The sequence below is a fragment of the Eschscholzia californica genome, unplaced genomic scaffold (genome assembly GCF_041429995.1).
Source record: "Eschscholzia californica isolate CP2 unplaced genomic scaffold, dmEscCali1.0.p SCAF_2, whole genome shotgun sequence".
In the NCBI taxonomy this organism is placed as follows: domain Eukaryota; kingdom Viridiplantae; phylum Streptophyta; class Magnoliopsida; order Ranunculales; family Papaveraceae; genus Eschscholzia; species Eschscholzia californica.
The window spans coordinates 13,119,170-13,137,939 of NW_028238309.1; the positions used below are offsets into that span (position 1 = coordinate 13,119,170).

The 18,770-nt window shown below is 37.5% G+C and overlaps 3 protein-coding genes across 6 annotated transcripts; 2 read left to right on the forward strand and 1 right to left on the reverse strand.

Moving 5' to 3' along the window:
- The first annotated feature begins 2,552 nt into the window (after nucleotides 1-2,552).
- On the forward strand, nucleotides 2,553-7,741 carry LOC147556337 (protein SHOU4-like). Of its 4 annotated transcripts, none has more exons than XM_086664216.1 (5): nucleotides 2,553-2,927; nucleotides 4,238-5,304; nucleotides 5,914-6,069; nucleotides 6,583-6,794; nucleotides 7,192-7,741. In XM_086664216.1, the coding sequence occupies exons 2-5, from the start codon at nucleotides 4,402-4,404 to the stop codon at nucleotides 7,382-7,384; spliced, it is 1,464 nt and encodes a 487-aa protein (XP_086520342.1). In that variant the 5' UTR covers nucleotides 2,553-2,927; nucleotides 4,238-4,401; the 3' UTR covers nucleotides 7,385-7,741. The 4 variants fall into 4 exon arrangements, with proteins under 4 accessions (XP_086520342.1, XP_086520341.1, XP_086520340.1 ...); XM_086664215.1 differs by having other exon boundaries at nucleotides 2,760-3,809; XM_086664214.1 differs by having other exon boundaries at nucleotides 2,760-3,536.
- A 1,197-nt stretch (nucleotides 7,742-8,938) lies between these two features.
- On the forward strand, nucleotides 8,939-11,129 carry LOC147556338 (Tautomerase/MIF superfamily protein). The gene is made up of 3 exons (XM_086664218.1): nucleotides 8,939-9,360; nucleotides 10,565-10,765; nucleotides 10,904-11,129. Exons 1-3 carry the CDS (start codon nucleotides 9,250-9,252, stop codon nucleotides 10,937-10,939), a joined length of 348 nt encoding a protein of 115 aa, XP_086520344.1. The 5' UTR covers nucleotides 8,939-9,249; the 3' UTR covers nucleotides 10,940-11,129.
- Nucleotides 11,130-13,563: 2,434 nt separating this feature from the next.
- On the reverse strand, nucleotides 13,564-16,444 carry LOC147556339 (Kelch repeat-containing F-box family protein). The gene is made up of 2 exons (XM_086664219.1): nucleotides 15,774-16,444; nucleotides 13,564-14,675 (listed from the first exon to the last, which is right to left on the reverse strand). Exons 1-2 carry the CDS (start codon nucleotides 16,237-16,239, stop codon nucleotides 13,735-13,737), a joined length of 1,407 nt encoding a protein of 468 aa, XP_086520345.1. The 5' UTR covers nucleotides 16,240-16,444; the 3' UTR covers nucleotides 13,564-13,734.
- Nucleotides 16,445-18,770: the final 2,326 nt, after the last annotated feature.

Here is an 18,770-nt window from a genome sequence, read left to right on the forward strand (position 1 = left end):
GTTGTTTGATAGCTTGATAGGGGCGGGTAACCCGCAAAGACACTCTGACACTCAAGTCAATTTATGTCAAAGTAAAAAGTTAATGAAATCTCAGAAGTTAAGGGTCATATCACTTTTCAGGGCAACTTATGTCGTTTATAATGGTTTGCATTGCGGTTTGTCAATCACAGGACATGATTTTACTATGTTAAAACACCGTCTTGATGAAGGCCACATGGCATGCCCGTTATGGAATATTTCTGATCATAGTCACATGATCGTGTCTTTTGATAGAAAGGCGAATATTTGGCGTTATCTAGCCTTTTATGCGCCATCATTTCTCCCCACATAGAGTAATGCTTAAGGTGTCAATCTTGCTCCTGCAGCCCTCCCATTCCAAGGGTCAGGTGGCAGAGCTTACTCAGATCCACTCTTTTTCTTGCCTTTAAGCCATGGTACAGTTCTAAGTGCCAAGGAAACTCGTGCCGCCTTTCATAGAGCTCCGATTGCAAAGCTTTTTCAGGTCCACTCCTCTGTTGGCTCCATCGAAGGTTTGTCTGTAGATCCTGTGGAAATCTGGCACGTGTCACCCAAGTCGATCTCGAGACTTCTAGACTGGCCAAGGCTAACCAATATTTGTCTCAACGGGCATCTCTCCTTTAAAGAGTACCAAAGGACTTCTGATTTTTTAGACAAAACTAGCTCATAGTCAGGGAGATTTATGTCCACATTATCGATGTTCATTATCCAAGGATTTACTTCTATTTTCACCATATTTTTTTGTGCTAAAGATTTTTACCATTATAAATTCGTGGAAAACGATATGGACGACACGTAAAAAAAAGAATATTAGATGACTAAGAATATCCATGTAGCACTGAATTTTTGGAATTCTGAGTGCCACGTAGAATTTATAGAGCTACCTTTTACGAACTCTCTCTAAGAAAATCTCAAAGGGAGGCTCAATCTCTAAAATTTAGAATGTCATGTACAACTTTTAGAGTTTACGTTGAAAATCCAGCTTCAATGAAGTAATATGATTGGCTCAATGATGAAGTGGAAGTAATTATGAGATTCTTAAGAGGACACCCTAGGATCACTATATGTCCTTGTCATCAAACTTTAACTTCAAACCAATAAAAGAAAATCTTCTTCCATAACTATTTTTTTCTTATTAAACTTAGGAGGGACATCTGGATTAAATAGAGTTACTTGAGAGATCTACATTGGAGACACACAAATTTTAGAGACCTTTATTTTGCCTTGTAGGAAAGATAATCTCAGCTGAGACTCGACAACTAGAATTTTATAGATTATCTTGAGTCTCTCGTTGGATATGCTCTAGTTCAAAACTCAACATGGATCTCTAAGATGATGTGATAGTAGTTAATCTTATACTTGAGTGTCTTCTAGAGATATCTCTAATTCTCAACATTTTGAATATTAAAACAATAGAAACACTGTTTCTTAACAATTAAACTTTTTACCAAAATAATCAGTAAGGAAATGAAGTAAATTTAGAGATTTGTATTGAAGACACAAAAAAGTTAAAATATCTTTGTTTTGTCACATAGAATAAAAGCAATTAAAGATCTTATATGAAAACTTTGACACATAAGATTTTTTAGAGTTTTTTTCTAATTTCGGAGTGTGATCTTATAAGTCTTTACTTGTCTACTTGAAGATGTTACCACATTATATAGTTTTCAGTAAATACTTTTTTACACCACGTAATAAGATATATCTTATGAAAATCTTAAGGTTGTACTGATGAAAATGTTCTTCAATTGAACTTTAGCTGTTGTGACAACCACATGTTTCGCTTCGAGTGGCCAGAAATTCCCAACTTACTTGTCCATAAAACTATGTAGCCTACACCTAATTAATTATATATTGTACGCAACAACAAAATTATTTAAAAAGTGATTCATTTTGCAACCAAAATGCCTAGCTTTTGCCTCGATCATATACTAAAGTTAACTTTGGTCGGTAAATTTTTAAATGTAGACAACAATGATGCTCTTAATGATGATCTTGAATGTATTCCATTTGTATATCAAAATGGATCTTCTATATCTATACATCTTCAACAAATATTCGAGACTATTTCATAGGTTAGTTAAAAGGTTTTTTGTGGATGAGTTTGCGTTTTTGCTACAACTACAATGCAAAGCCACTAGACTCCTACAGTGAGTTTAGAAAGAAGATTGCAGTGGGAGGAAACACAAAGGAAGAGAAAAAAAGAGGGACATTCAGGAAAAGAAATGAAAGATATGTCACGAGATAGGGGTAATTCTTTCTTATTGCAGTTAGGCCTTACTGCGAGAAGTCGTCCTGACTCGAAAGTGACTTCTCTTAAGTTTTACATTAATCAATAACAAGGAAATGTAGCAAGTAACTATAAATAATGAGGGGGCAACTGTCTATTAACTGAAATACGAGGACTAAATAGACGAGTTAGTCACATTTCAAGCCTCATATATGAAATTATTCACAACCCTATTTGAAACGTCAAACGCACTAAACCAAAACAGTGAATTGGTAAAAACTAGAAAGACGGCACATGGACTATCAGTAGTATTCGTAACTTTAAAACTAAACAAGGGGTATTATAGTCATTCTAGAGAGAGAAAGACTGAAAAACTGAACTAGTTAAGAGAGAGAAAGAGAGAGAGAGAGTGGGGAAGGTGAAACACCATTTTCACCTTTCTTTTAGTATTTTTTTTTTTCATTTCCCCAATTATTAATTTCTTCTCTCTTTTTATTTTTTTTCTTCTTTTGCCTGGAGTTTTTCTCCTCTCAAGAAACACATCTCTCTCTCTCTCTCTCCCTCTCTTTCTATCTTTCTTTCTTTCTCCCTCTAGAGTGATGGACTCCATGGATTGAAGGGTGCACTAATCTTTCTCTCTACCAAATCGTTAGATTTCGAACTTCTTTCTTATTACCAGGTTTGTATTACTCCCTCTCCAGCTCCTATTTTCCTCCCCTTTTCTCGAACTGGATCTTTTCTTTTGAGATTTTAAAGTGGATTTTAGGTTTTTGATCTTTCTCTTTACCTAATTTTTGTCCAATTTGAAATGTGGGTATTGTTTATTTCCTAATATTGGAAATGGGTTTTGGCTTTTAGATATTAAGTTCTTGAAATGGTAGGTTTACCATGAATTAGTACTAATTGGTTTGGTTCAGTTACTGTCATTTCCACTCCCTTTCTTTTCAGATTAGGTAAAGTGAATTTCAGTGTACTTAATTTCATATCTGGGTTTTGATTTCAAATACCCATTATTGGGAAAGGTAGGGTTTCTTTGAATTCCTATATTATTCTAGGTTTCTGATCTCTCATTTGGTTTTCTGTGTGGTAGATGAAACTCTATGTTCTTTTTTTCTGTAATTTTGGTAGTCAAGGAGTGAGATCTTGACTTGATTTTGGTTTTGGATTTGAAATTTGATTTGCTTTTTATTGGATCCCAGGTTTTGAAATGTACAGCAGTTGAGATTTTGTCCTTACCAGATGTTGTTTCTTTAGCTTTTGGAATGGATCTTGTGCAATTAATACCATGGTGTAATTTTGTGCTTTTGCTGGCTCTTTTAATTCTAAATTTCTATCTAGTAATGGTTTTAAAAATCACTGGGATTTTGTGTTCAGATCTCTGATGTTTTTGACATTTATAGTTATTGATCTGTATGAAATGATGCCATGACTGGGTATCAGTATGTTTGGATTCAGATTTTGGCGACGATAGGTCTCCTTTGGATCTGTACTCGGAAAAGGCTGCCCATTTTAGTCATTGCAATGAAAATGTGGATATCTATATTATTTTTGGTCTTTTGAGGTTCGAATTGGAGTTGTTTCTCTTTTCTATTCTCATTTTTATTTTTTTATATGGGTGTGGATACTTATTCCTGAAATGAGAATCTGAGACCAAATGAAGATAATTGTTCTCTTGTCTCGGTTTCTGAATGTAATGTTATTATGTGGGAGTTAGCCGTTTGATCTTCGTTGAATTTCTCTGGTCTGAGATTCTCTTTCAAATTTCCAAGTGATTTTTGGTCTTCGACTAAGATGAATTCTTATTAATAATTGAAAAGCTATCCAATACTGGTTTTGATTACATTTGCAAATGGATAGTCCTTGTTACGGTCTTCATGCAGTTCTTTGTTCCACCTTACAATGTTTATGCTTGAGCCGTTTTTTCCTAGAATGTATGCTTTTTTATGTAAATGGATATCCTTGTAATGATCAGAATTGTTTTTTCCTCAGGTCATTGACGATTGGCTAGGAGCGCGAATGCGCTAATACACCATTCTGATCCTGCTCCACTCCTTATTTACTGCCACATCCGGTTAATTTGGGATTTTACTCTGTTCAGAAATTTGTGGGGTTTAGCTTGGCTGTTTCATCTGGTGTTAGTTTAAATAGACTTAATGGGTTCGAGATTCCCGTCCCATCAGCTCAGCAATGGCTTGTATGTATCTGGCCGACCGGACCAGCCCAAGGAGCGGCCAGTAACAATGAGCTCTACGGCCATGCCCTACACTGGTGGTGATATTAAGAAATCTGGCGAACTAGGGAAGATGTTTGATATCTCTGTGGATGGTTCTAAATCGAGAAAGTCTGGACCAATATCTAGTGCCCCCTCCAGGACTGGATCATTTGGAGGTGCAGTTTCACACTCTGGACCAATCACGGCAAATACTGTGTCTCGGGCTAGCTATTCCACATCTGGCCCTGTAACTTCAGTAGGTGGAGCTACAGGAGGATCCAATAGGCAGAAATCTACATCAGGCCCGCTAAATAGGCACGGTGATCCAGTTAAGAAATCATCGGGTCCTCAATCTGGAGGAGTCGCTCCCGGTGCTAGGCAAAACTCTGGCCCTCTTCCACCGGTGCTTCCTGCTACAGGTCTCATTACATCTGGTCCGATTTCATCTGGTCCACTTAATTCATCTGGCGCCCCTAGAAAGGTTTCTGGCCCACTGGACTCCATGGGATCTATCAAGCTGCACAGTGCTTCTATTGTTCATAACCAAGCTGTCACTAATCTTAGTCAAGAGGATGATTATTCCTTTAAGAGAAGCTTTCCAAGGACTATACTGTGGTCGGTTGTTCTGCTTTTTGTGATGGGATTCGTTGCTGGTGGTTTTATTCTTGCTGCTGTCCACAATGCTATTCTTCTCATAGTTGTTGTGATTCTTTTTAGTGCCGTGGCTGCACTTTTTACTTGGAATGTTTGTTGGGGAAGAAAAGCTATCAAGGGGTATATTGCCCGTTATCCAGATGCTGAGCTTCGAACTGCCAAGGATGGTCAGTATGTCAAGGTGTCTGGGGTGCGTAACTTGCTCATGAATATCCCCATTTCAATTTGAATGAATTCCTGTCTGTTGCAATCTTTACAGGAATAATCACTCTCTCTTCTCACATTAATGAGCACTTGAGATGCCTACACCATTTATCCCCTGGCTTATAGTTATGGGTTGAGCCTACGATACCATAGACTAGGATCTTATAGAGCTTGGCTTCCTTCAATCTGACTTTGTAATACATGCTGATATATACTTTCATTAGGACATGATGAGGATTAGTTATCTGCGTATTTTGAGGCTTGATGTTAAGATAAATAGGTCCAAAGTTGTTACATTTATTCTTGGAATTCTTAAAAATTCATAGACATTTTATTATCTTGGTTTATGCATCTTTTCTGGCTACAAGAGTTGTCAAGTAGTCTTTTAAACTTGAATAAAATCAAAGATGAAACCACTTGAGTGTGAGATTAGAATTGTCATTAGAGCACAACATCATTAATAGAGTTATAGAGATATTTGATTTCATAGGAGTCCTACCTATTCTATTACTATGTTGTTTATCTTCATGGGCTTGTTAATTTGAAAAGATTAGAGTGAGGTTGTTAATTAAATTATGTGGCTTCAAACTTACAGGTGGTTACTTGTGGAAATGTACCACTCGAGTCATCCTTCCAGAAGGTTCCTAGATGTGTGTATACTTGTACAAGTTTATCCGAGTATCGAGGATGGGATTCAAAAGCTGCTAACGCTGCCCACCGTCGTTTCACCTGGGGCCTCCGATCGTTAGAGGTAAGTTCCAAATTCTCATTGATTTGATCAACTACCAAATTTCTGAACAAGCTCTCTTCCACTGGATTTCTCAGTGAAAAAGAAATTCCAATCAATCGATCTTTATAATAACATACACATAATCAATGTGGTTTTTGTTTTTTAGCTAAGTATAGCCTAATAGATTGGGGGGGTTGATATGTACACCTGTTTGTCCAGATTTATTTTCCATTCATAGGCTTTAATAATTTAGCAGAACCAGAACTGTTATTATTGGTATCCTTATATGTAATGGAAAGGAAAATGAAACATAGGAATCAGAGGGTTTTTGTTGTGTACAACAACATTATCTGGCTATAGAATTTATAACTGAAAGTTGGAATATTAGGACTCGATAATCAATTTAATCACTAAATTTCAGCAAGCAGGCTGTAATTTAGTTTTTACCAGTTCCTGGTAGTTTAATGTAATAGCTCTCACACTCCAATTGTCGGTGCATTATTGGAGCTTATATTTATGCTTCTGATTGAACAGAGGCACGTGGTCGACTTCTATATCTCTGATTTCCAATCTGGGTTAAGGGCGTTGGTCAAGACTGGCTATGGCGCGAGGGTCACTCCCTATGTGGACGACTCTATTGTTGTGGATATCAACCCCACGAGCAAAGACATGTCTCCAGACTTCATCAGATGGTTAAGAGAGAGAAATCTCTCAAGCGATGACCGTATTATGCGATTAAAAGAAGGGTAAGATTTTGTGTTTTTACAGTTAATGTCATTCTTTTACGGCTTCATTCTGAAATACTACGCAAAGAAAAGAAAATGTTCACTTGAAACAGTCTTTAGTGGTTCTTGTGTGAACTTAAAACGTCTGACTAGCTGATTTGGGCTGATTTTTGGTCCATCTAAATTAGACATAAATATGTCTGAAATACGAGCCCATTGAGTGAAATAACCTGATATGAGTATTATACCCTTGAAGGAAACAAGTTAGACTCGGACGATTTAGATTCAGACAAGTCAGACTTATGCAAGTTGGAGTCAGAAAATCAGAAGATAAAAAAAGCGAACCCAAAATCTCAATACATTTTTATACGCATCAATTTAACGATCTAAAGTTGCTATTTCTGTTATTCTTTCTTAGTTACATAAAAGAGGGCAGTACTGTTAGTGTAATGGGAGTAGTGCAGAGGAACGACAATGTGCTCATGATCGTGCCACCGCCAGAGCCATTATCAACAGGATGTCAATGGGGGAATGGTATACTTCCAGCAAGTTTGGAGGGTATAGTTTTGAGATGCGAAGATAGTTCAAAGATCGACGTAATACCAGTTTAGTATGGTTGGAGGGTGGGTGGGGGGAGATAAAGATGATGTTATTTTGTTCAGGTAAATGAAATTTGTTCTTGGATTAGTTTGGTAAAACTGTTGGTGATTTGTGAATGATGGTGGTGGTGATTGTTTAAGAGTGATGAATGGGTTAGAATAGGAATGGAGGTGGTGTTTTGTATAGCTTTGGTGTTTGTTATTTTTCTTCCTTGCTTTTTTTAGGGTTTGGAAGCTTTTTCAGAGGGTGGTGGGGAAGTGAGGGATGGGGATTGGTTTTTATTTGTTATTACTGTAGAGAATAGAACTTTGATGGTGTTTGAACAAGTTATTGAGTTGGGGTTTTATATTAGAAATTATTTGGTTGTATTTTGGGTTTCTCTGTCTCTCTCCCTCCCCTTCTCTCAATATTTCTAGATACTCGAATCGCTTTAGCCATCTCTAGGACGAGGTGGGTATTCCTGACACTTGCACTATCTCATTCTTGAACCTTCGCCAAAAGCTTTCCAATATGCTCTGGACTAAGTCCAGTAGATCTTTGGGGTTGTTCTTTAGCACCCTGTTATAGAAAGTTGTGTAGAAGTCTGGACAATTCTTTGGAAGTCCTGATAGACCCGACATCAGTGAAGCATACTAAAACCTCGTCACCCCTTTCTAAACAGTGGAGAAGACTCGGTAAATGTTTGGTTCATCAGTAGTTATCAAACTCATAATGGGAACATAGTCGTTTGTGAATACCTATGGATCAGTAGACCTGTCATATGTCTCCGTCATATGTCTCCAGAAGGTTCTAGGCTTCTTTGCATTCGATATATCCGAACTTACGGGAACGGTGTTAATTTGCCCAACTTGGAGTTTTTTCTCAGCTATCTTGTTTTTCATCTCTGCTAGTTGTTGTACCATCAAAGAGTTGAAGGTGTGTCCTTCGAGCTCTACCTTCACAGTAGGAGGTTGTGGTGCTCCCCGACTTTATCTACAGAAGACACTACTTGTTTTCTCTTTGAAGCCTCTCAAATTCCTATGGCCTCTTCCCATGCTTTTCCTTGTTATTTTTTTCCTTTTTCATCGGAGTTTCTTGATGACTTCCAAATCTCCATCATTAATAATGAAGGGAGTGACCAAAGGGGCCAGTGTAGCGACCAAATTTCTCACAAGGGATTGGGGAGGCTCCATTCTTGTTTCAACTCTCTATGATACCTCATCTGGTCTAGCTCTTCTTGTGTCCTGAGGAGGGTCGTTTCCAGCATAGCTAAAGCATCCAGAAACGAGCCACCTCTTCTGCTAAGCCATCACCTTCAGACATGTGTTATACTAAATTCGTTTGAAAGAATGTTCAAAAATTGCTAATGTGAAAGCATCTTTCTATATATCCAAAGTGACGATGTTGGGAAGTGTTTTCTCGAATATACCGAGAGTAGTAATCTTGTGACCTTTGATTTGATTTTCCCCCTATTATAATGGTGACTCAAGATACGGGACGGGGTACCTGCAAAGACACTCTGATGCTCAAGTCAATCCACTACACATGTTAAAAATCAGTTGGAAGAAACTAATCCGATCCCTTTTAGAACAAACATGTTATGCAAATAAAATTTGGGATGGCGGTGAAAGACGGTCGACTGAGAATTTGTAGTGGTAAGACACTTACTTGACGACAACCACATGGCATGACCCAAATAATATTAAACCTAGTGGGGGAAACTGAAGAACTTCCCTACATTTTTCCAACCAAAATTCTGTACCACTCACAATTTTCTTGTTTCCCAAAGGGTGGCCAATAGAAACCACCCATCCAAATCTTTCTATTTTATCTCTTTCATTTTCAAACATTTAGCTGTTGTTTAGTTGAGTTCTTGCTACCAAAACAAGATTCCAAAATGCCCACTCTAAATCTCTTCACTAACATTCCTGTGGATGCTGTTGTATCTTCAGATATCCTCAAGGATGCAACTAAAGTTGTTGCTAAGATCATTGGCAAGCCTGAATCTGTAAGTAAAACTGATACCCATATGTTTGAATTTTACTTATTTTTATCTTTGAGCCTCAAGTGTTTGATGGATTATCTCAAAGAAAAGGGTTTCTTTTTTCCTAGTCTAATTGTGGGTTCTCTTCTACAATTTAGTTAGTAAATTATTTAACGGCTTAAAACCAAAAGCAAAAAAATGTACTTTGTAATCAGTTTGGGTGCTTTTTTTTATCTCATAATAATTGTACTACTAGAGGTGAATTTTTCTGCCCTTTTTATAGGTTCCTTCTTTTAATTGTTGAATTCATGTTTCCCAATCATGGAATAGATGGAAAAAGTGGATACTGGTTTAAGAATGGAATCATGTGTGATGGGTTTAAAAGTTGAAAACTAAATATAGATATGATCATATGAATATGGAATCTCCTTTGCAAATGGTGATGACTTTGGATTCATTTATGAGTTATTCACTTATCCCGAGGAATGATAATATCGTAATACATCACAGTAGTTATCTTCGAGTAGCATCGGCGGATAGTGCTAGTGCGTCGAATACTAGTAGGAAGATGGATCCACTTAATTGATGAAGGGCTCTGATCGAGATAGCACCCTAGCTTTGAGATAAAACTATATGATGTGAAACAAAAGTTTCATGTGAATGATACTTTGTCTTTTCTCTGGAAGTCCATACTTTAAGGGGTATGATACGACTCCGTGTCTCGTAAAGGAGACCTAGAGGGTGGAAATCAACTTGGCAACCACTCCAGCCAAGGGTTGTTGACAACGATACTTAGTGTTAGATCTCTTAAAAAGACCTTCAACACCTGGGTTATAACTTATCACCTTGTCTTACATATCGGCCGAGCCTTTTGGTAGGGTTTCACGCCTGGATTGGTCAAGCTTGGGTGATTTAAGGAGAACCCATGAAAAACCTTGTATCATGTTGATATTGTGCCTCTGAATCAAGGAGACGGGGACAATATGATTGGAACTGATACTGATGTTGTTATATCATGATGAAACAAACTTGACTACTTCTAGTCAAATTTGATTCTTTAAGAGTCGTATTTCAGTTTCTTGAACTACCCAACCATCTCAAGTGTTGCTAAAACTTCAAGAACATGCGACTGAAGGGCACTTGGTTCTGTCTTTAGCTTTTTTAGACGGGTTCTTTCTTGGGCTTCATTAGCAACATTTGATTCTTTTCTTTGACGATTATTGTTCAGTATGTGATGATTTTACTCAATGGAGGAGTACCTATTGCATTTGCTGGAACTGAAGAACCAGCTGCTTATGGAGAACTGATATCTATCGGAGGTCTTGGCCCAAGTGTTAATGGAAAACTTAGTTCAGCTATTGCAGAGATTCTTGAGACCAAACTCTCTTTGGATAGTTCTCGATTCTATATCAAATTTTACGATGTTGAGGTAATGATTTATTCTTCTTTCCTTTTTGTTTATTTTTTATGATTCCATCTCACATTTTGACATAACAATCCACTTCAATTGTATTTGCTCACCATATATGTACATTCTCATCTTTCAATCTTTTTGTTTTTCTTGTAGCGTTCTTTCTTCGGGTTCAATGGTTCTACATTCTGAAACTTCAACTAAGTTCATCATCGATCGATCTATTTTAGGTTATTGAAAATGTAAATTTATGCTATTGAATGTCTTCTTCTTCTTTCTCTTTCTGTCATCTTATTTAGACGACACAGTTTTCTTTGCAGTGTTTGATTGCTTGATGACATGAAAATTCCTCTGTCATGCAAATCACTGTTTTGAAGTTAAATTTGATCACACTGGTAGATTGAGACAATAGAAGCCTTCGGTAAAATGCCCGCCCGTAGTCCAGCAGAAATTTTTTTTCTTTTTCAATTGTGTAGAATCCAAATTCTATTTTTGAACGAAGGACCTTAGAATACCTTTTGCTTTACCTCATTAGATGCCCCCATCAAGAAATAGAAAACTGATTAATCTTAAGGCAAAGGGTCGAGAAATTGAACGCCACTATTCCTGAAAAACTTGGAACCAGCCAGGCCTTCTTTTCGTGTTTATGTTTTGTGTGTAAATCGTCATCCGAATCTTCAATGACTCCAAAGTCGGGATATTGGGATAATTCTTTCTAGAAAAATATCATCAAAAAGCAAAAAAATAAATAAAACCACAATAACTAAGATAAGAAAATATCTGACACTAAATATTAATAACCCGATATCAAATAAAAGTATCAACCTCAACATCGCACACATCGAAACTAAGTTCTTGTTCTCTTTGTCAAAATCACGATTAACCTAGTTTGTGTGTTATGTAAATTGTCGTAGTATCAGATAACTTAACCCATACTCGTAATTATGTTGATTAAAATCTAAGTTTCTCGTGCTGGTATCAGATAACTTTATCCATACTCTTATTATGTTGATTGAAATCTAAGTTTCTTGAATCTTTTGTAAAGACCATAATGAACTTGGTTTTGGTTCCAAATTTTTTGACTCTTTTTACTGGCAGTAGAAATTCAAGAACTTGTTTGGGAAAGGGCATCATAAATGATGGCTAGCTAATACATCACATTTATTCTTTGGTTTTATTTGGGGAGACTTTTGCTCTTGTATTCTTTTGTATATTGGGGTTTCTTTGACATAAATAATTGCTTGAATGCTGCCAAAAGTTCTACAATAATTCTGAGCCCTCAATCCATCTTAAACCTAGTGACCTTTTTTTTTTTGTTGAAAGAAAACCTAGTGACCTAAAAATGACTTTATTATACCAAACTAGTATACTTAATTTCTTCAACAAAAAAAAAAAGAACTAGTCTACTTAATTTAGGTGGGGCTCCTATTTTTCTTTGCTAGGTCGGTCATTCTATCTACGCCCCATCTTTTCACATAGTTTGTAGCGCCTCGAGCACTTCTTGACTTATTTCCCTCTTTTTCTCATTGCATTTCCATTCGCTTTTCTTTAAATCGTCATCGAACCCCTTACATTTCTTCGTTTTTTCGAAAGGTTTCATCAATAGTTCGATTCAAGAAAGAGACCAAAAAAACGCTTTAAAATATCTCAATTTCTTATAAAATTCGTTCTATTTTTTGTTTAAATTCTTTTATTTTTGAATCTAGTGTTTGAATGGTTTTCAAATGTTCATCCTTGGTTTTGGATTGATTTCGAGTGATTTTTAAGTAGTACAAATCTGAAATTTTTTTGTAGTTCCGGACTCTAGACAACCCGTGAAACCATAGGCAAAGACTCAGAATCTTCGGTTCGAAAGCCCAAGCGAGCTTTTAGACTAGAGAGTCCAGGAGTTTGCTTGCTCTCTCGGACTGGATAATTAGAGGGAATAGCGCCGACAGAGTTTTTTAGTCAAATTGCATTGACTGGAGTCAACGATTGCAGCCTTGGTGCATACAACAACAAGAGTGGGCACCTATGGAGCTACCCTTTAATTTAACAACATCCCTTTCTGGTCCCTTTTAGTTTTTCTTCCAAATTTCTGCAGGAAGATTTGTCAAATATTGAGTATACCAAATAGAAAACTACAAAAATCCATTTGTTTTTTTTCTAATTATAAGAATAAGTAACATGTAATATTGACATACAAGATTTATTAGTTCTTCCAAAAGGAACTACCAACATAACTAGTGGGCTCCACTCTCTGACACATCACCTGATTCTCACCAAAACACCAGAGATTTTTCTCTGCAGTGACAGTGATGATATTGTCCCCTGGAGTTTTAATATGGTTTTGGCAGAAAAATCCTTGGCCTATTGCACAACAATATGAATTTAAGCCTTTGCCTTTGTCAATTACCTTAAATTTATCCTAAGCATTCAGTTTCATTCCTATTGTTGGTAGCCTTTGGCCTTGGTTTCATTCCTTTGTGAATCCTCCAAACAAAGGAAAGAACTCGTCGATTCATCACGTTTCAACCGATGTCCATGTTATTTTGCAAAGCCAGTCGATTCATCACGTTTCAACCGATGTCCATGTTATTTTGCAAAGCCAGTGCATCGTTTCGATCCACAGATCTGAAGACCCCGTGCTGTATTAAACGGGACGACCTTAGTGATGGAATGTTTGTGTCCTAACACTGAGTTCCGAAGACACTAGATATGTATGTGGTTACATGTAACCACAACACTTTAAAGTTACGATGGAACCAAATTACGTTTTTATATAACCCAATAGATGTGCAAGGGTTCAGATAAAATCAAGTTTTGACTCTACGGCATTAGCTGCAACTGAAGGCCGCAAATGGCCACTTTTATAAATTTGAACTACATAACAGAGCTATCATTTTATTTACAGAACAAACATAATCAGATGAACCTATAAATTCTTAGGAGTCGTGTGCCCGTGCGTTGCATGTATTGTCCTGCCCCGTAGCTGACAGGGGTAGAGATTACTGAAGCAAAAGCTCCACAAGATAAAGTTCTCCATCAAACCTTAGCCCAGAGGCTTCAGCAGGCTGAATCAAACCATCAACCATTCCACCAAACACATAAACATAACGGCCTGAACGATCTGCACAAGCTCGATGAAATGACCTTCTACCGGGCTTTTGGCCCATGGACTTCAGCCTCTTCCAGACTTTCTCGGGCATCCTCCTTAATTCGGGTGAGTTTGTCGACGTGGGTAATGAATTAGTATCCATCAACCAGATATCATCTTTTTTCTGCCTAGCTGAATCTTCACCTCCATAGATTAGTAACCTTCCTCCTAAAACAAGGGTAGCCGAATGACCCACGCGTGGAAGAGGAACAATTGTACTATTGTAAACTAATTGAACCCATTCAGGGTACTCTTCGGCGATATCAAAGAGCCATACATCATTAAGGACTTCATAACCTATACCTCTCCCTCCAAAGAGAACCATTCGAGCACCTCCAATACATGTCAATGTGTGACCAGAACGAGCCGAAGGTGACAGACGAGTAACGACCTCACGCCATGTTGCCGATCTTACACCATTAGAGAGATCTAATAACCATGTATCGTTCAATCTTAAGCCGTCTAGTCCAATTCCTCCATGAATGAGCATTTTTGTGTCATCAATACAACATCCAGCATGGGCTCCACGAGGAGGAGGTAAAACAGAACCCATTTCGAGTAGCCTCCATGAGAGCTTGATCCGTGTTTCGTCACGAATGACATGACCTACCCAAGTATCATTTTGACGAATTCCATGATCATTAATCCCGCCAAAGAGGACTAGTGTTTCACCAACAACAGCACAAGTTTGGCCAAATCGCCCACTCGGGTTGCCTGAACTCGTCTGCTGCCACATAGTCCTCCTAAGTTCATTATCGATGTATGCTACCCATGTATCGTCTAGATGGCGTCCTACACAAGAAAACAAGAACAATTAGTATAAGCAAGTGGATCGTAGCAATTCAATTCAGTAAAAATGAAGGGAGACATCTTTATTGCTTTCTGATCTGGTGAAGCATTTACGATATAAGTCAATCAATTCAAAGAAAACGCAACGATCCTCCCACAATGAAACACATTGTCTAAACAGTCACCACAGGATTGATGTCTTATATAAAAAGGAAAAAATTCACCAGAAAAAACTCTACTCTTAAAGCTACTTAGGAAACCGCTTTGTCAGCTAAGAACCCCCGTTCACTACCTTTTTTTGTTCAACGAGGTCTCAACTTATTCTAGCACTTCTGATCAACTAAACTGAAAGAAATCCCTTGACAAACAAGAAAATTAAAAGAGGAAATGGTTTGAGAAGCCATTAATGTTTCAGATAGAACGAGCTACTTAGTTGATACAAAAGCCAATATACCATTTTTATCGACCTTTCGTTTATATGCAACATATGTCGTATATTGCTGATATATCATGTATCGGCTGTTAATCAATGTGTACCAACAAAACGAAAAAAGAAAGGCGACTCTTCGTTCCACATGCCCCATGCTACTCGGGTCAGAGCTAAGTTAGTGATGTTTTTGACTATGGACTCTCTCCATCTTGGGTGCAAATTCCACTTCTTCACCTAGCAGACTAGGCTTTTTTCGGTTTCTTGCTCTCCAACAACCCTTAAGTCAAGATAGAAAACAAAGGATAGCGCATAGCTCATTGTTTCGAATTATCTGGATCTTGGAAAAAGTTATTGAGGAACCACATATCAACACAAACATGATCCCATTTACACATGTAAAAGAGGAAACCCTGGAAAACTCAATCAAGACAAACATAACTAGTAAAAAAATTGCAGATCACCTTGATCAGTCAATCATACTAGCTCAAAACTAACATGACCACAAACCCACAAAGGAAAACAGTTGAAAATTAGAACCCCTAATTCAAACAACAATAAATTAAGTAACTAAAAGCCCATAAAGGAAATTTTGATATCCTAATTATAATATTAAAATAAACAGTTACTGAATAAAGCAAAGAGTAGAAATTAAAGAAGTGTAAAATACTGACCTCCTTCACAGCCTCCACCAAACAAAACCAGACAATCAGAAACAAAATTGAGTGAATGAGAAGCTCTAGGTTTAGGGAAAGATAAAACATCATCATCAAAACCAGATAATCTAAAGCAATTAACAGAACCCATTTGAGAAACTTGTTGATAAAGTTTCTTCCATGAAAGATTTGTATGTTTCATCTCTTCTGAAGAAGAAGATGAATCAGAAGTGGAAGAAGAAGAAGCTAAAAGAGCATCAACAATATTATGACCCCAATCTCTTCTACAAATTGATTCCCAAAGAGTTTCAGAAGAAGCTAAAGATTTAAATCTTTTACAAACCATAGCAAAAGAAAGAACTGAATCTATGGGTAGTAATTGAAGGATTGAAAATAGATGGTCAGATTCTATGTGGGTTATGGAGGATTTGTTGTTTCCGTTATTGCTGCTGCTGCTACTGCTACTGCTACAGGTATCTGCCATGGAGAAATTATGGGGTTTTCTTGCTCTAGTTTTTGTTAAAAATTGAGGTGTTTTTTTCTTCTTCTTTTGTATTCTTGTTTCCTCAGTAGCAGTAGATGGTGATGATAGAGGTGGTGGGGACAAGACTCAAGTTGATCTGTCTAAAAAAAACAGGAAGGGGTACCAGTGGTAAAAAAAAAATTTGTTGCAGGTAAATTTGTTCATATTTTTTTTTGTTGAAACACTTATATTAAGAGACACTCATATTACTCGGGCCGAAATCCGGCCGGGACCGAAGAAGATTGTCCGATTTCGTCTAAACCATTGGGAGGAAGAAGTTTTAGGCAAGATGCAACATTGGGTTCCGGCTGGGCATTTTGGGCAGAGTAAGAGCATTTTAAAGACATGAAGACTTGATTTGAAAATGACGAGTTTGGACAATTAGAGATTTCTCTCAAGTGTCCTCTTGAAATATCTCTATTTAACAACTTCCATATGAACCTAGAGATTGAAATTGAGTTTTGCATTGAAGAAAGTTTTTAAAAGAAAACTCTAAAAAATTTATGTGGCACTTAGAATTTTTAAGATTGAGTTTTGCATAAGAGATGTTCTAACATTATTGTAGCAAGAAAAATCAAAATATTTGAAATCTACAAATATATTAACGGCATTTAGTTTTTTTTTTGTATTGATCTTTACAATATCTTGTAGCTATCTATTCCTAGAGTAGTTCGGAGTGTTAAACTAAGAAACCTTAATTCACTCTATAACTATGAGTGAGCTCTAGGGGTTTAATTTATCCAATTGTGTTTGGTTAATGAAACGAACCATACTTGCAAACTAACAGTTGTGAAGATTAATATAGTGCAGTCGTTCATAACATTCTTCGTGGATGTCGTTCGTGAATGTCTGACAGGACCATGTTAAATACTAGTGTTCACTGTTCCGGTTTATCATCTTCCAATTATCACATAATTTTGAAATTTACATGGTATCAAGAGCAAGTTAATCTTGATTAGCTTTCATTAGTTCTAATAATTTTTTTCATTGTGATTACTCAAGTTTTATTTGTCTCCTTAACTATGAGTTCGACCAAGAAGAAGAAGAAGACGACATCCTCATGCAAGTGAGAAAACCTATTTTGTCCAAACGATACAGAATAAACAAAGAAAAAAAAAATTTGAAGACATATTGTGAGAACTATCTTCTAGATAATTTGAGTATTAATCGAACGATAGACAAATATTTCAGAATAGTAAAGAAGAAGCCGTTAGAGATTAATATTTCTCTTGTATTGATAACAATATAGGTTACAAGTATTTATAGACTTATGGGATACAGTTTTAGGGTAAATCAAGGATAGAGATTACAAAGATTGATGTTAATCATAAATCCAACAAGAGTCTTCTAGAAGATGGAACCGGGTGGGACCGGTTCCTGTTGCCCGACCGGGTCAGTCCGCCCGTGTACATGGATCGGATGGCCGATCCATGGGTGGGACTCTAATACTCCCCCTCAAGTTGGAGCAGGAATGTCAATGATGCCCAACTTGCCAATAATAGTTTTGAAAGCTTCTGCACCGAGTGGCTTCGTAAAGATGTCTGCTAGTTGTTCCGAGGAAGGGGTAAACTGTGGAGAAATCAACTTTGATTTAATCTTTTCACGGACTAAATGGCAGTTAATTTGTATGTGTTTGGTACGTTCATGAAACACTGGGTTCTCTGCAATGTGAATTGCAACACGATTGTCGCAGTGTACCGGCATAGGAGATGAGTGATCGATTCCTAGATCGAGGAGAAGAGCTTTTAAACCATTGAAGCTCACCGGTGAGTGTGGCTAGTGCTCGATATTTAGCTTCCGCGGAAGAGCGAGCAATAGTAGATTGCTTCTTGGTTCCAAGAAAGTGGACTGGAACCAAGCATAGTGAGATAACCAGTAGTTGAGCGTCGGGTGGTTGGCAACCAGCCCAATCAGAGTCAGAAAAACCTGAAACACGGAGATGACTAGAGGAAGAAAGCAATATTCCTTTTGCAATGGAACCTTTGAGGTAACGTAAAACCCGATGAGCAGCATCCATATGAGAAGTTCAAGGGGCTTGCATAAATTGACTAAGACTATTGACCGCAAATGTGATATTCGGTCGGGTGAGACGACCGATAAGACGACGATATACAACGGGATCCTTAAGTGGGAGACCATCTGTGAGATTGAGCTTGGATTTTTGATCTATAGGAAAAGGGAAAACTTTGGAGGCTGTGAGACCAGAATCTTTGAGAATGTCAACGATATACTTTCGTTGGCATAAGAAAATGCCTTTTGAAGATCTAGACACCTCAATTCCCAAGAAATACTGAAGGTAAGTCTATCGGGCCTGAGGAATCAGGCGCTGATATTTTCGGTTGGTAGTCGGAAGCCGAAGATGCCTGTAGTAAGGAATCAGTGGGTCGTCTGACACCCGAATTGGGTAAACCCAAAAGGGGGGTGTCTGTAAGGAACAATCAGCAGCTTGCTGATTAGAGCGCGGGATGGAGCTGGAAGTGGCAGAACCCGAA

Coding starts and splice junctions, on each gene's coding strand:
- LOC147556339 (XM_086664219.1), bottom strand. CDS start 16,239: ATGGCAGATACCTGTAGCAGTAGCAGTAGCAGCAGCAGCAATAACGGA. Junction 14,676..15,773: donor TGGTGGAGGCTGTGAAGGAG/GTCAGTATTTTA, acceptor TTTCTTGTGTAG/GACGCCATCTAGACGATACA.
- LOC147556337 (XM_086664216.1), top strand. CDS start 4,402: ATGGGTTCGAGATTCCCGTCCCATCAGCTCAGCAATGGCTTGTATGTA. Junction 6,070..6,582: donor GGGGCCTCCGATCGTTAGAG/GTAAGTTCCAAA, acceptor CTGATTGAACAG/AGGCACGTGGTCGACTTCTA. Junction 6,795..7,191: donor ATTATGCGATTAAAAGAAGG/GTAAGATTTTGT, acceptor ATTCTTTCTTAG/TTACATAAAAGAGGGCAGTA.
- LOC147556338 (XM_086664218.1), top strand. CDS start 9,250: ATGCCCACTCTAAATCTCTTCACTAACATTCCTGTGGATGCTGTTGTA. Junction 9,361..10,564: donor TCATTGGCAAGCCTGAATCT/GTAAGTAAAACT, acceptor ATTATTGTTCAG/TATGTGATGATTTTACTCAA. Junction 10,766..10,903: donor TCAAATTTTACGATGTTGAG/GTAATGATTTAT, acceptor TTTTTCTTGTAG/CGTTCTTTCTTCGGGTTCAA.